Source organism: Cydia pomonella, chromosome 11 (assembly GCF_033807575.1).
Source record: "Cydia pomonella isolate Wapato2018A chromosome 11, ilCydPomo1, whole genome shotgun sequence".
Classification (NCBI taxonomy): Eukaryota; Metazoa; Arthropoda; class Insecta; order Lepidoptera; family Tortricidae; genus Cydia; species Cydia pomonella.
In genome coordinates this window covers 19,095,534-19,111,816 of record NC_084713.1, presented here as the reverse complement: position 1 = coordinate 19,111,816, position 16,283 = coordinate 19,095,534, and the positions used below count along the sequence as shown (strand labels likewise).

At 40.2% G+C, this 16,283-nt stretch overlaps 1 protein-coding gene across 1 annotated transcript; it reads left to right on the top strand.

Annotated features, from left to right (window-relative positions):
- The first annotated feature begins 10,464 nt into the window (after nucleotides 1-10,464).
- LOC133522487 (toll-like receptor 7) lies at nucleotides 10,465-15,096 on the top strand. The gene has a single exon (XM_061857837.1). It carries the CDS (start codon nucleotides 10,687-10,689, stop codon nucleotides 14,434-14,436), a length of 3,750 nt encoding a protein of 1,249 aa, XP_061713821.1. The 5' UTR covers nucleotides 10,465-10,686; the 3' UTR covers nucleotides 14,437-15,096.
- Nucleotides 15,097-16,283: the final 1,187 nt, after the last annotated feature.

The window sequence follows — 16,283 nt, the reverse complement described above, 5'->3', positions numbered from 1 at the left end:
CCCTTGCCAGGATTTGAACCCGGGACCATCAGCTTCGTAGGCAGGGTCACTACCCACTAGGCCAGACCGGTCGTCTAAATTTCTTCTAAAGTTCGTCTAAAGTTCTTATTACAAGCTTTTATATAACTTGCCCTGTATATGTATGTTAGTTTGTTAGTGTGGGTGGTGGGGGTCAAAACTTGGAAGCCAAAAACCCACTTCCCGATTTCCGATTGAGCTGAAATTTTGCATTCATATGTAAATCGGATCACAATGCAATATTATGATGACATGGAGCTGATCTGATGATGAAGACAGGATGAGTATTACTCATCGAGGCAATTTTAACACCCCAAACAATTGTAACCTAATTAGTCTGCGTTGTTTTATCACAGAGTTCCCATGGTCACCTCCTGTCTCCATCATCAGATCAGCTCCATGTCATCATAATATTGCATACTTAAGCTTTAAGGCAACTTATGTTGCCTGTCGAAAAAAAAAATAGTCAGCGATAAAAAGCTCGTACCAAAAATAAAATTTGAAACTTATTGTCCTAGGTACCTATTAGGTATGCAACAAACTATTGTGAGATGAGATTGGGACCTAACGAAATAGTGTGACAGTTACTCACCATCGTCTGCACTACATAACATCAGTAAAACACACATGATGTTTATTTTTAAAAGCTTATTTTCATGCTTCATGTTAACAAATTAAATTGGAGAAATTTGACACACAACTGTACGCGCTAGCGAATGCTCGATATGATTTATTTTAGTTTGCATGACCTTATACCTAACCTTGCCAAGTAATTTAACCATTTCGTCTCGACGACAATGAAGTAATAGGTAGGCCAATAATATTTGAACTTGCACCCGACATCAAACCGATGTGAATGAAACCGAGAATGATGATTATTGGAATCATATCAGTTAGCTGTCATACGCGCGTCTCACTCGTGTTAAAAAAAAAAATTAGTCTCATAAAATACATATCTTGTTAGTCTCACTTAAACAACACAACAACTTTAATACAAGTAGGTACGGACAATTCAGAGCGACATGAACGCACGAATGACAGCTAATACCTAGATATGATTCTAATATCGGTTTGATGTCAGAGGCTCTACCGCGAACCACGTTCGACGTGTTGCCTCCATGTCACATTTATGTATGAATTTACAAGTGCGACAGAGAGGCAACACGTCGAACGTGGTTCGCGGTAGGCCCTCAGGTGTAGTGTACGTTCGAATGTTCGAATTGTCCTGTTAACCCGCCAATAGCCCGAGAGCCGTACGATATTTTTGCAAATAACTCAAAATCATTCTATTTTTTTTTTGTATTTTATGAACCTGTAATTTTCAATTAACCGATTCCCGGTTCCGTGGTGTTTTTTTTGCAGCGAGAATATTATTAGTCATTTTTTTTTATGATGTTGGAAAAAATCACTCTGTCTAGGAGGTTTCAGCGAAAACGCTGCCATATGCGTTTGAGATAATATTAGGTATAACAACACAATGTATGGTGAGATTGTCTTTCTTTTATTGGTTTACAAAAAATTACTATAGGTATGTCCATCTTTAAACGATAACTAACTGCACCCCATTCTTAACTTCCAAAAAATTATACCAAATAAAGTGGTACCTATTTGCAGTATTTCCACCAGCGATGTCACGAATGTCATATTCTTCACATTCGCGAATGCGAATCCGAATGTCCAGGATGCGAATGTTAGGGAATATGTTGTTGTTACTATCATTCCTAATTATAAAAGAATGTGCTACTCGTAGTAGGTACGTAAGACATATGTAACCTTAGAACGGGATGTTATAAAGTGTTGAAAAATGCTGTCTACTGGTCAAAATGCATTACTTGAAAACAGTTTGGGCGCACTGCCCATACGCGAGTCGACGAGTCAGGAGCAGGACACGACCTGCGCACATTCGCATTCGCAAAACATTCGCTTCATTTGATGCGAATGCGAATGTCGATGCGAATGTTTAAAATGATGCAAATATTCGTATATACGAATGCAAATGCGAATATTCGTGACATCCGTAAGTTACACGGATACAGTATTCATCATTATCAAATTAAATACAAGGTGTAACAAAAACAGTGGGGATCCATTAAAGGGCAAATTCGGTACGGTATTCCGATTAGGTGAAAGTAGAAGAAAAAAATATTTGACGATTTGAAAATTTTTTGGGCTTGATCTGACCGACTTGAACGGCCTGCCTAATAGAAAAAAAAAAGAACGTAAGCGAGGACCGATGAAGGCCTCCGATAACATGCGTCGCTTTATGCCCTAGTTGTATCTACTATTTAATTTTTAACATTGTTTAAGAAAGCATTGAACTCGAGACTAATGGAATTAATTAGATTAAAAATAGTTAGAACACGTTAGGAGCAGTTTACATTCATTAAGTTCACTCGACACTTGGAGTGTCTACGTCGTTATTATAAGCGGAGGTCGTTGATTCTTTGAGTAGCAAACTCTTTCCACAGTACGATGATGCCAACAAGTGTATAGTAAAAATACATCTAATAACATATTAAGGTTGGCTGATAGAGAATGTCTTATGGCAGTGCGTTCGCCCTTTGTACTGTATGGTTTTCTTTTGTGAAATTAAAGGTAAAATAAATAAATACTTCAATAAACTCACAGTATACGTTTTCTAAAGGTATAAAATGCATGTTGCATGTCTTCTCGTCGAAATAGCACTTCAAGTTCATTCATTCATTCTTTTAAAATTAGGCACTGATTTAGCAGGATTTCCTTAAGCTTAGTTCCAAATAAGTTTGAATTAAAAACATACTGTAAGTCTATAGGTAACTTTGTTGAAAAGAGCAATGCCCTGATAAGCTTCAGCGTCCTTAACTACTTTCAGTCGTGTAGCGTTTGCGGCAGATCTTTCAGCCTTGAAGACAACCTTATATCTCTTTCTTCTGTTGATTCTCTGGCTTGGAACAGTTAGAATTTTAAAATTAATAAAGAATTCTCTGTATGAAGTCTGCTGTGGTACTTTTGCCATTATCCTGATTGCTCTTTTTTGCAATATAAAATTTAAGGCTATTCCCCCAGAGTTTTATACTATAACGTATTTTTGACTCTAACAACGCAAAGTAAATCATTCTCAGTTGACTTAACAACACTTCGTCCCTCAGGCTTCGGAGTGCATAGCATGCAGAACTGAGTGAGCTAGTTAGTGAAGTCAGCTCTTCTTTCCAGCATAGTCTTGAATCTATATGCACTTCAAGAAATTTAACGTGTTTAACTTGGTCTATATTGGCACCCTCTAAAGAAATTTCTAGGCAATCTTTTTTTCGCGTCTTGGTTAAAGGATTGGGCCCAAAATGGATCCCTGCGGAACACCCTTATGTACACTATGTACAGCAGCAGTTTTAGATTTAAAGTTTGTTTCACTGTAATCTTGTGTCCATTTAATTTCTACAAACTGCTTCCTATTTGTTAGATAAGATCTAAGAAGAGACAGCATTTTACCCCTAATATCATAGTGCTGCAGTTTAACTAGAAGAGTGCCATGACTTACCATATCAAATGCTGAGCGGAGGTCCAGAAAAAGTCCCGCCAGTTTTTTTTATTGCACAATTTATCAGTGATATCTTTAATTAGGGTGCTTATGGCTTCATTGGTGCTTGCTTTTTTGATACCCGTACTGGCGCTTACACAAGATATTATTTTCATTCAAGTGCCTTATAAGCCTGTTATTTATTAGTCTCTCAAACAGCTTAGAAAGGGTTAGCAAAAGGGAAATGGGTCTATAATTTTTAGGGTTGGACTTTGAACCCTTCTTGTGGATTGGTATTACTCTTGCTATCTTTGATTGATCCGGAAAGGCATTAGCCTCAAAGCAGGCATCAAAAAAGTAAGCTAACGGCCCAGCGAGTATATCTATGTTATCCTTGAAAATGGTAACTGGAATGCCGTCATAGCCACATGGTTTTGATTTCAAACTTTTGACCAATTTTTCCACTTCTAAAGGTGTTACTTGCTCATATGCAATTTTTTTTTAACCCTGGCCACGTTTGATTTGAGTAGAGCTAAGGCTTGATCAACGCTTCCGATAGAATCCTTACCCTAATCGAACTGATCTAAGAAAACATCACAAATATCAGTTATTTATTTAATCGTATGGCATTCTATTGAGGGCAATCAGAGTGTAGCCTTGAGGTTGCTAAGCCAGGCAACTAAGTCAGGTGTCACGATGTTTAGGTCCTCAGGAGGCCCAGGATATGAGTAGAGTGGGCAGCGCTGGAAAATATGTTCGATGGTCTGCTCTTCCTCTCCGCATTCGCAAAGTGGGGAAGCCGTCCATCCCCATTTGTGTGTGGCTGAATTGCAGCGGCCATGTCCGGTTCTCAGCCTGTTCAGGCGGCACCAGATTTTCCGAGGAAGGTCGAACCCTTGTGGTTTTTTAGTCGGGTCAGATATATGGCTGTTCTGTGTTGCCGAAGCAGACCAATCCGCTTTCCACCTATCCGAAATGTTAAAGCTGCTCAGACTCTCAGCTGCAGTACAGGGTGGATTCCGGGATTTTAATCGCCGAGGGGGTGGGCGGCAGAATTCCTCGTGGGCAGGCATTACAGGGTTATTCGTGATCTTCTCAGCCTCCCTCTTTAACGCCTGGAGTCGTCGGAGGTGAGGAGGCGCAATGTGACTCAATGCCGGCAGCCAGTGTACGGGTGTAGATCGGATAGTGCCAGAGATGCAACGCATGGTCTCGTTAAGCTTAACGTCCAATGTATGGGTATGTGCACTTTCAAGCCACACTGGTGCGCAGTATTCTGCTGCCGAGTACACAAGCGCGATGGCCGAGGTGCGTAGGCAATCAGCTGAGGCTCCCCAGCTCGTGCCGCGAAGTTTGTGGAGAAGATTGTTCCTCGTGGCGACCTTCTGTGAGAGTTTTGATAAGTGGTGTTTAAATGTCAGTGATCTATCCAAGGTGACACCTAAGTACTTGGGACAGGGGGTGTATTTAAGAGCTTCGCCATTCATATAAACAGCTGGCTGGTATCCGGCCAGCTGGTTAGTGAGATGGAAACAGGATACCTCAGTCTTGGACGTGCTTGGCATGAGTCTCCACGCTCTGAAATACGCGGCCAGGGCTCTTAAGTCCGATGTCAATGTTTGGGCTCCCGATTCGAAATCTTTGCTCTGGGTAATGAGTGCGATGTCGTCGGCATATATAAACCTGTCAGAGTCTGTGCGTGGAAGGTCAGAGATGTACAAATTGACAAACTGCACATCCGTGATTGTTGACCTGACAAAGGTGGATATGCCATGTTTGGGATGGTGTATGGCTTTAACTAAGGTGTACCCGGGTAATTTTGCTCTTCTTTCAAGATCTGCGTCATCCCTTGTGTGTGTCTCCTGAATGTTAACAATGTCAATCCTACACTCCTTTAGTACCTTTAACAGGTAGTCACTTTTAGCTAAACTTATACCTTCTATGTTTAGTTGCAGAATGCGTACTGATGGTCCGACATCCCTTGTCTGAGGGCTCTGGGTAGAGCAGCCTCTCGGTGTAGAAATATCGCATGTATTCGCCATTGTGTAAATACTTTCTGATAGCCTCTGATTGCCTTGTTGCCTATGGAAAGGCGTTACTCATTTAGCACCACCCAGGGGACACGTGCAGGGTAGTGGTGGGTGCGGACGCGAGTAACATTTGCCCCCCCAAACAAATATCAGTATAGGTTCGTTCAACATTACGGTATCACCATCACCTTTATTTAATTTCAACATTATGTTGTCACTAGCCTGTTGGAAGTCTTGTTGCGATGCGTTTGTACTACTTTCTAAATTTATTTGGCTGAGTTTTTGGCTTTTAAAATGTATGACTGCACAGCCAGACGCTTAGCATGGCTCACCACTCGTCTGTAGATAGTTATATACTTTTTCCTATACTCAGCCAAAAACTCATACAATGGCCCTTTATGTGTAACAAGGATACGCTTCATACGACTGGAGACTTTTACCCCTTTAGTAGTCCAATTAATTTTTGAGTTTACGTTAGCTGATATTTTTTTCTTTCTATTAATGAAACTTTCCTCAGAAATTCTGTTAAACTTAGTGATAAACGTATTTATACCAATGTCGTTTAAGTTTTTTAGTAAACAGTATTGTTATTCCAAGGAGGACAATTTTTTTGGTGTTAGTAAATACTATTAGTAAAACTGGTTTATAACCGTTAGTATAATCTCCTTGTCCTGGGATTCACTAAAATTTTACTAATGATTAATATCTTTTACTTGTTCCTAGTAAAAAAAAATCTCCGTGTAGCGAACGAAACGCAACTGTCACTGTCGGACTATTATAGAAGAGGGATAGAGAGAGATGACTACGCTATGCTACGGAGCGTTAACGATTGGTATGTTGACTACGCGGGCTGGTCTGAAATGCTACTATTCGACTCTATTTGTCAAGCAATAGAGTCTGAAAGTGATAAACCACTTTCTTGGCTGACTGTACGAGCTCGGATTTACTATACCATCTAGGCCACCATGCCTAGATGGGCTCCAAAATATCAGGAATCGATTGAATCTGATTGATGACAACTTGACACCGGAGATAAAGAGGTTTTATGTTTTAGAAATGCTTTGGGCATTAAAATGATTAACGGCCCGATTCGAAGAATGATTAAGACACGTTTAAGATCTTTAAAAGATGGATATCTAAACGACATGTCAAAATTTACGTTTATTTCGATTCCACTGTGATCCCAATAAGTTCTATCTTCGATATTTTTAACGTCAAAGTGCTGCGAGCTGCTTCTGTCAATTATACGACATACAAACGATATCTAAATGAGAACTTATCTAAACAAGAACTTCTCGTTATCGTATCTCATTCTTCGAATCGGGCCGTAAGAAACTGCAGTCGTTTTAGAAATTAGCTTCGTGTAACCCGGGCATGAGACTATGTTTTGATTACGCGATACGCGTGGTTTTGCACGAATTATAGGGTCATCTGTAAAGGGGGGCTGGTCGAGTTTAAAATGTTTTGTGAATATTTTAAGCAGAAGGCTGTCGCTCGTAACATTGCCTAGACGAATGTTGCCAAGATCGGTATCATGGGTTTGTTGCTATTTAGTTCTTTTAGGCGTTTTAATGGTTATTGTTTTTCAATATAATAGGTGACTGACCAGAGATGAACAAAATAGTTTATAAAAAATATACTATTTTAAATGCAAAATAAATAATAGTTTTCACGTCAGCAGCTGGAACAAGGGTAATTTGCTGCTTAAAAATAGTGACCAAAATCGCATTTTGCTATTAATTAATTAAGGTAATTTAATATTACATTGTCATAAAACTAACTGAAGTCAATACAATCACTGGTAACAAACAAGCTTACAACTATAAAGTGAAGAGAAACAATAAGTTTCGGAGAGCTCGAATAGCTATTGAGTAAAATGGCTGCATGGCGCAGAGAAATAACTTTTCTTGGAAATATTAAAATTCTTAACTTTATTTGGTAAGTTTATCCTTGCATGGGCTACCCCTGCGCTCTGGTAAAATGTTATTTATTACATAGTATAAGTAGGTTAGCTAGAGTTAGCATGTCAAAAGTAGTAGCGTACAAAATGATCTGTCAAAATTCTAAACTTTATTTGGTAAGTTTACCCTTGTATGCGCTACCCCTGCGCTCTGGTAAAATGTTATTTTATACATAGTATAAGTAGGTTAGCTAGAGTTAGCATGTCAAAAGTAGTAGCGTACAAAATGATCTGTCAAAATTCTAAACTTTATTTGGCAAGTTTATCCTTGCATGGGCTACCCCTGCGCTCTGGTAAAATGTTATTTTATACATAGTATAAGTAGGTTAGCTAGAGTTAGCATGTCAAAAGTAGTAGCGTACAAAATGATCTGTCAAAATTCTAAACTTTATTTAGCAAGTTTATCCTTGCATGGGCTACCCCTGCGCTCTGGTAAAATGTTATTTTATACATAGTATAAGTAGGTTAGCTAGAGTTAGCATGTCAAAAGTAGTAGCGTACAAAATGATCTGTCAAAATTCTAAACTTTATTTGGCAAGTTTATCCTTGCATGGGCTACCCCTGCGCTCTGGTAAAATGTTATTTTATACATAGTATAAGTAGGTTAGCTACAGTTAGCATGTCAAAAGTAGTAGCGTACAAAATGATCTGTCAAAATTCTAAACTTTATTTGGCAAGTTTATCCTTGCATGGGCTACCCCTGCGCTCTGGTAAAATGTTATTTTATACATAGTATAAGTAGGTTAGCTACAGTTAGCATGTCAAAAGTAGTAGCGTACAAAATGATCTGTATTTTATATTAAGAGGATAGGGGACGGTTTTTAGGGTTCCGTAGCCAAATGGCATAAAACGGAACCCTTATAGTTTCGCCATGTCCGTCTGTCTGTCTGTCTGTCTGTCTGTCTGTCTGTCTGTCTGTCTGTCTGTCTGTCTGTCCGAGGCTTTGCTCCGTGGTCGTTAGTGCTAGAAAGCTGAAATTTGGCATGGATATATAAATCAATAAAGCCGACAAAGTCGTACAATAAAATCTAAAAATTTAATTTTTTTAGGGTACCTCCCCTACACGTAAAGTGGGGGTGAAATTTTTTTTTCGCTTCAACCCTAGAGTGTGGGGTATCGTCGGAAAGGTCTTTCAAAACTAATAGGGGTTTTCAAGAAACATTTTTTGATAAAGTGAATATATTCGGAGATAATCGCTCCGAAAGAAAAAAAAATGTGTCCCCCCCCTCTAACTTTTGAACCATAGGTCCAAAAAATATGAAAATAATCGTGGAAGTAGAGCTTAATAAAGACATTAAATGAAAACTATAGCGGACATGATCAGTTTAACTGTTTTTGAGTTATCGCAAAAAGTTTTCCCTTCATAGTAAAAAGACTTATTTTAATTAGGTACTGATTATGCAAATTTGCCTATTTGTTTAACTCAGGTGAAAGGTACCGTTTCATCCCTTGGTTAACAATTTACTATACTTTAAGCTCCAGTTTAGCTTATTGTGACGGAAGAGTAACTACGGAACCCTACACTGAGCGTGGCCCGACATGCTCTTGGCCGGTTATTTTAAATACGAGTACTACGTTGGTGGCAAACAAGTATACGGCCCGCCTGATGGTAAACAGTCTCCGTAGCCTATGTACGCCTGCAACTCGATATTATAAGAGTTAAAAGCATTCAAAACTATCTAAGGAATTTCGCTAGGAGCGAAAAACAAATTCTTTATGATTATTATAACACCAACAAAATCCAAACGCAGAAGCATGTATATTGTTAAATATACAATAAATTGTGTAAAAGTATTACCCAATGTCAATATCCAGGGAGGAAAATGGGGACAACGTTTGTATGGAGCAGCGGTCGTCAACTATATCTTAATCTGCCACGTAGATTCCGCAGTTCCGCAGATTCCGGTGTAAAAATAATCGGATTGGAGATCCTTCTTAACTTTTCCAATACTTTTATTATTCTTCTTTGTCGTCACGGCTTGATAGCCGTACTGTGACACCCTCGGCAGCAGACAGGAGTCTCCTCTATCCTCTGTCTCTTCTTGCAGCCAAATCATTACTTATTTTAGAAAAAAAAATGCATTAATTATACCAATTAGAGCATGGTCCTTCGAGCCAGATATTCTTCGTTAGGGATTAATATGTTTAATCTTCATTGTACGATATACATAACTAGCGGCCTACATTTACGAAATAGGAAGTATTAGATAGTGTATTTTTCGGTCGTATGATAGCTGATAGGGAATTTATAGTGCCTAAAGTTTAGAAAGAAATAGAAGACACATCAAGTTTGAATAATGGCTCGATTCAAAGAAAATGAATGAAATTTATTTTGAGCAATATATCCGTCTCAGATGATTCATCTTTACCACCACTACCGCGCCTTAAAATAATTAATGAAATTATTTTTTTTACTCTGCTGATGAAAATAATCTAAACTATTAGCTATAATAGTAAACTGAATAGTTATGTATACATACAAAAATACCTATCTACCACTTGTTTATTACAACAAAATCATGGCTAAGTACTTTCCGGAAGTTAAGAATTTTATTGCATTACATAAACCTGATGCAAAACTAAAACTTTAACAATTGTATTGTTGTAGTATTGTATTTCACACTAGGTAACTGAGGTCAGTGTGATCTTCTCAAGATTAATGACAATACTCATTGTGTACATCTGTTTTGACCGCACGCTTTGTACGAGAAAATAACCGTAATCAAGTAAAAGTCACGTGACGTAACGGTTCCCTACGAAAACCACCGAGGGTTGTTTAGAATGCGGCAATAGAATTGTTGTGGTCACGAGGCCTACCGCGATCTTCCGAATTATAATATTCTGTATCTATCTCTTTGTCACTCAATGCAAGACTGATAGAGATGGAGAGACAGAAGCATTGAATTTCGATGACCGTGATAGGCCCCCTGTCCCTTCTGCCGTCTGCCGCGCCAAACGCATTCATCGCATTTCATTGTACGGCAGTCGCGGCTCCGCCGCCGCGGGGGGTACGTGTGCTCGCTCCGCCATGCCGCTCCGTGTTCTGCACACTGCTGCGCTGAGGCTAACGAAACCTTTCCACACATACTATCGTGCCACGGCGACAGTTGAATAGTAAATATGGCCGTGCGCGACGTAAATATCCGACTTTCATTCATCAGACTTTGACAAGTGATCAAAATGATATGGACACAGTGGTTATAATGATAATTAACGTGATATTGTTTTGTTTTGTGATGGGCGCGGCGCTGACGGAGGCGCCGGACGCGGACGCCTGTTTTCGTGTGTCCGGAGTGAATGGTTCCCTGGAGTGCAACGTGCGGGCTCTGTCCGCGGACAAGGATGTCGGTTCGATGCACTCGGACGGCGCCGAGCGGCTCGCGCTCCGCTGCGGCCCGCTGCTGGCCGAGAGCACCCTGCGCGACCACCACTTCAGCAGGATGCAAGGTTTGGCGGAGATATCCATCACCAACTGCAAGATACTCCGTCTGCCAGGCAACGTGTTCGAGGGACTGCGGGGCTTGAAGTCCCTGAAGATACGCTCCATGAACAATGACTGGAGCAGCAATAAGGAACTCGAGCTGTCTCTAGGCGCCTTCAACGGTCTGAGAGAACTACACACGCTAGATTTAGGATTTAATAATATTAGAAAAATCCCTTCGGACTTGTTCTGTGCTTTGGAAAATATTATCTCGCTTAATTTAACGCGGAATAAATTGAAATTTGTGGACGAACTCGGTTTCGGACATAAGTGCGGTTCGACTTTACAAACAATAGATTTAAGCTACAACGACATTATGGCCTTGCCGGCCGATTCGGAGATCCTACATCTAAGAAGGCTCACGCAACTGTTTTTGCAAAATAATAAGATAAACGAGCTGCCAGGCGAAGTGTTCAGCGACCTGCTATCATTAAAAGTTGTGAACCTATCCGACAATGCAATAAATTATTTACCGGAAGGCCTATTTTCCAATACGAGGGAGATTCGAGAGATTTATATGCAGAATAATGAGCTGGAAACTTTACCCAAGAGGATATTTAATCGGTTGGAACAATTGCTCGTTTTAGATCTTTCGGCGAATAAATTGAAGGGCGACCGCATAGAAGATGAAACGTTCGGTGGTCTAATAAGATTAGTCGTGCTCGACTTGTCGCACAACGCCGTGGCCCGCGTCGCCGCGCACATGGTCAAGGACCTGTTCTTCCTGCAGATCCTCAACCTCAGCAACAACAGCATTTCGCACATCGACGACAACGCCTTCGCCCCGCTCTTCAACCTCCACACTTTAAACCTCGGCCAAAACAAACTGCAAGCCATCGAAGAACACGTGTTCAACGGACTTTTTATTCTAAACAAACTTAATCTAAATAACAATTTACTGTCGTACATAAGCGAAAACGCTTTCAGAAACTGTTCCGATTTAAAAGAGTTAGATCTGAGTTCTAATAAGTTAACGAGCATTCCCGAGGCGATTTTGCAGTTGCCGTTCTTGAAATCTTTAGACTTGGGGGAGAATTTGCTAACTGAAATTAAAAATAATTCATTCCACAATCTCTCACAGTTGACCGGTTTGCGTTTGATAGATAATCAAATAGGAAACCTTACAGCTGGCATGTTTTGGGGTTTGACAAGTTTACAAGTGCTCAATATGGCAAAAAATAAAATACAGTCCATCGAGACGGAAACCTTTCAAAAGAACACGCAATTAGAAGCCGTCCGATTGGATAGCAACTTCATTTCAGATATAAACGGAGTGTTTGTGTCGTTGACAAAATTGCTGTGGCTAAATCTATCAGAAAACCATTTGGTCTGGTTCGATTACGCTTTCGTACCCGCCAGTTTAAAATGGCTCGACATTCACGCTAACTTTATAGAAATTCTCGGAAACTATTATAAAATTCAGAACGAACTTCAGGTCAAAACTTTAGACGCGAGCCATAATCGATTAGTGGCTATATCGCCGATGTCTATACCGAATAGCGTCGAACTCCTGTTTATAAATAACAATTTTATAGCCAACGTGGAAACAGACACATTCTTTCAAAAGAGAAATCTTTCTCGAGTCGATATGTATACCAATGAGATCGAAAGTTTGGACTTGACCAGCTTGCGACTCGCGAGAGTGGCGGACGATCGCGCCCTGCCGGAATTTTACATTAGCGGCAACCCATTCCGCTGTGATTGCACGATGAAATGGCTTCTGCTCATCAACTCGCTAGATTCCCGGGAATATCCGCGAGTCATGGACCTAGAAAATGTAATTTGTAAGGAATCCTACGTTCGCGGCGTGAAATACCTCCCTGTCAGCTCTCTGCATATCAAAGACTTCTTATGTAAGTTCGAGACTCACTGCCCGGAGGGTTGTCATTGTTGCGATTCCATAAACTGCGACTGCAAAACTGTCTGCCCTAAAAACTGCTCCTGTTATCACGACTCGACCAAGTCAACGAGCGTTATCGATTGTTCTTTAAAACAACTAAAATTAGTTCCACTTAAGTTTCCTTCGGACGCAACTCATGTATATTTAGACGGAAATGTTTATAATGAATTAAACGGGACTGTTTTCGATCCGATGCCTAAAGCGGTCGTTCTTTATTTAAACTCTAGTAACATCGCGCATATCGAAAATGATACGTTCAACCGGTTGAGCGAGCTGCGTATATTGCACCTCGACAATAACAGACTGACACGATTACGCGGGCTCGAATTTGCAAAGTTGAGCAACTTGAAAGAATTGTATCTGCAGAATAACATAATAGAACACATTTCAAATGAAACTTTTTATTCGTTGGCAGCCCTGGAAGTTTTACGCTTGGACGGAAACAGACTCGTGAATTACGGACTGTGGCACTTAGACAATAACAAAAAGTTGCAAACGCTCTTTGTGGGCGGGAACCGTTGGTCTTGCGACTGTAAATATTTACAAGGTTTTTTGACGTACATATCTCAGAACGTAGAAAAAGTGATGGATATCGGTAGCGTGTGGTGTATGAACGGGCCCGAGCCGGCGAAGAAGCCTTTGAATCTAAATGTCACGGTCTGCAGTGAAATAAGCGATAGTTCTGTGATAAGCGCTTTCTTCGTGTCCAACAACCTGCCATTAGTGGCGTCCGTGCTGACGGGGTTCATGCTTATTTTATTGATACTAGTGCTAGTGTTCACGTTTAGATACGCTTGTAGAATGTGGTTGTTCTCCAACTGTGGGATCAAGCTGTCGCCTCTGGCGGGAGCGTTTGAGGACGCGGATAAGCTTTACGATGCGTACGTCTGTTACAGTCCTAAAGATGAAGACTTTGTGATCGAGTCTTTAGCTAGAGAGCTTGAGAACGGTTATCCATCTTACCATCTTTGTTTACATTATCGCGATGTACCTCAGTTTGAGGCGACATACGCGCAGTTCCCTGATTTAGTAGTCGAGGCGACCGAAGCCTCTCGTCGCATCATTGTAGTCCTAACAAAGAACTTCATCTTGACCGAGTGGTCTCAGATGGAGTTCCGGCAGGCGCTGCAGCGGGCGCTAAGAAAGAATCCACATAAATTAATAATAGTCGCCGCAGGCCTCGTCCCACGAGATCCGGAATTGAAGTCATATTTCAAAACGGGTTTGGAGATAACGTGGAAAGAGAAACGTTTTTGGGAGAGATTACGGTACGCCATGCCGTTGTCTAAACGGCGCAGTCATAAGTTGAAGCGTCTTAATTACGGGAGGAACTCTAACACCTATACGATGGACGCGTCGGTGCTGAACAGCACGTGTCAGACGCTGTGTGGGAAGTCGGCCACGTCGGCCGAGCGCTCGCCCGCGGACCGTCCTTTGTCCGAACACATATATTCGACTATAGACTCGGACTACTCCTCGGCCGACTACCATTCGAGGCACCATCAGCCACAATCTGTGGTGCTACATCACACTGTGCAGACGTATCTCGTGTAAACCATGGAAAACTGGTTGTTTTAATGAGATAAATCCCATACATTATAAATCAGTCTATTTAGAAATACGAGGTAAAGTTCCACCTAGAGCAGTTTAATTTATGAAATTCGTTGGCGCCTGTCAACTGCTGCTCAAAAACACTAATTAAACATGGTAAATACTAGAATATAAATGCGTTACCAATCAACGAACCGAAAACGCAATCAGTAATTCCGTTCAGCTGATCACGAACAGACGATAATTGATCAGTTGGCGACTGTATCTTGTTCAAAAGTTCGATTTTGCGAACAATGTGTGGTAATGTAGGCATTTATCTCACTAGCGCAAATGAGCCAACTTTGGTCACAGCTAAAAACCTCGGACGATCTCGTAATCGATTCTATACCTCTACTAAACTTTAGCGTAGCGTTAGCCTTCGCTATCATTGTTATAGAAATTGTTGAGTATTGTATATAGTAACAATCTTGTAATACCTTTTGTACAATATTGATACCAAATTTTGCATTTCAATTTGCTTCTCAGTATTTATTAATTTATACTTTGTATAGAAATTGTTAAGTATTAATTCAAAAGACTGTAAATTATTGTGTAGTCGTATTCTTATCGGCTGATATTTAAATAGGTTCGTATGTAAATAAAAAGGTTTATAAATTATGAAAATGATTTTTTTATGATCCTCCCGGATGGTAATGAAGCTGTTAAAGTCGGTATTAAAATGCATGATTTGTGCTATTTCCGATTCAGTTTTAACGACGAAAGAGGCAGCTGGCTCGTGTAAACAGAATAAAAATGAGTGGCGGGGCAACGGCGGGGGCGTATGTTTTCAATATCTACTTACACAAACCCGCTCGCAATGTTTCTATTCGACTTGTTTTCTTTTACAAATTTTGCAAATGGGAAAATAACGCTACGAGTCTTTGATAGCGTCATAGCACTATTACGAACGAGATACCTATTCTAAGCTGTCTTGGAAATATCAAATTACCAAGTCGAGCGTTTTGTGTCCACTCTTTCATATGCCAGACGTCGCTAAAACGTTCTTTTCTTGAGTTAACTGCGCTTTAAAAATTGACATAAAAGCTGCTATATTTGATTCAACCGCGCTCAGTGAAGTGTGAATATCTTAAGATTTACAGTCACGACTTACTTTACATTTTTCTAGTAGCTTCTAACTTTTTTGATATCTAAAAATATCGTAAGCGTAGGTATTCTCTCGATAATTCGAGAGCAATTTCAGTACGAGTCACCTTATTATTAGTATGCAAAGTGACCCATTATTATTGGCCTTGGGTGTACACGTATACGTAAATTAAAAATATTTACGACACTGAAATGATATTTTTGTCCACCATATATTCTTCTTTAGCGATTAGATTGCCATGGGGGCCTGGCCAAGATGACAATTATAAATCAATAAACGCCAAATGGAAAGAAAAATATATCGAGATGACAGATGCTATAAAAAGTTACGTGACTATTTCCATACATTATTTATTTTCTATCAACGATTATCATCTTGGCTAGGCCCCCTGGTTAGTAACACACAATACAATCGGTCAGCTAGCTAATGCATTATTTGACTAGTCAATTAACAGGACCTCATTAACAGCACAGGTGTACCTTACTCTGCATTCCTGGAACCCGAGACCAACTTTGTCTACCCAATAAAATGTTCAGGGTGCGTAGCTAACATGCCAATCGTTTACGCTCCGTAGCGAACGAAACGCAATTGTCACTGTCGCACTGATATGGAAAAGTGATAAAAGAGAGAGATGAGCTACACTAAAGAGCGTTAACGATTGGCATGTTGGCTAAGCACCCTTAATATGTCAAAAGTGTATTCCTGT

Coding starts and splice junctions, on each gene's coding strand:
- LOC133522487 (XM_061857837.1), top strand. CDS start 10,687: ATGGACACAGTGGTTATAATGATAATTAACGTGATATTGTTTTGTTTT.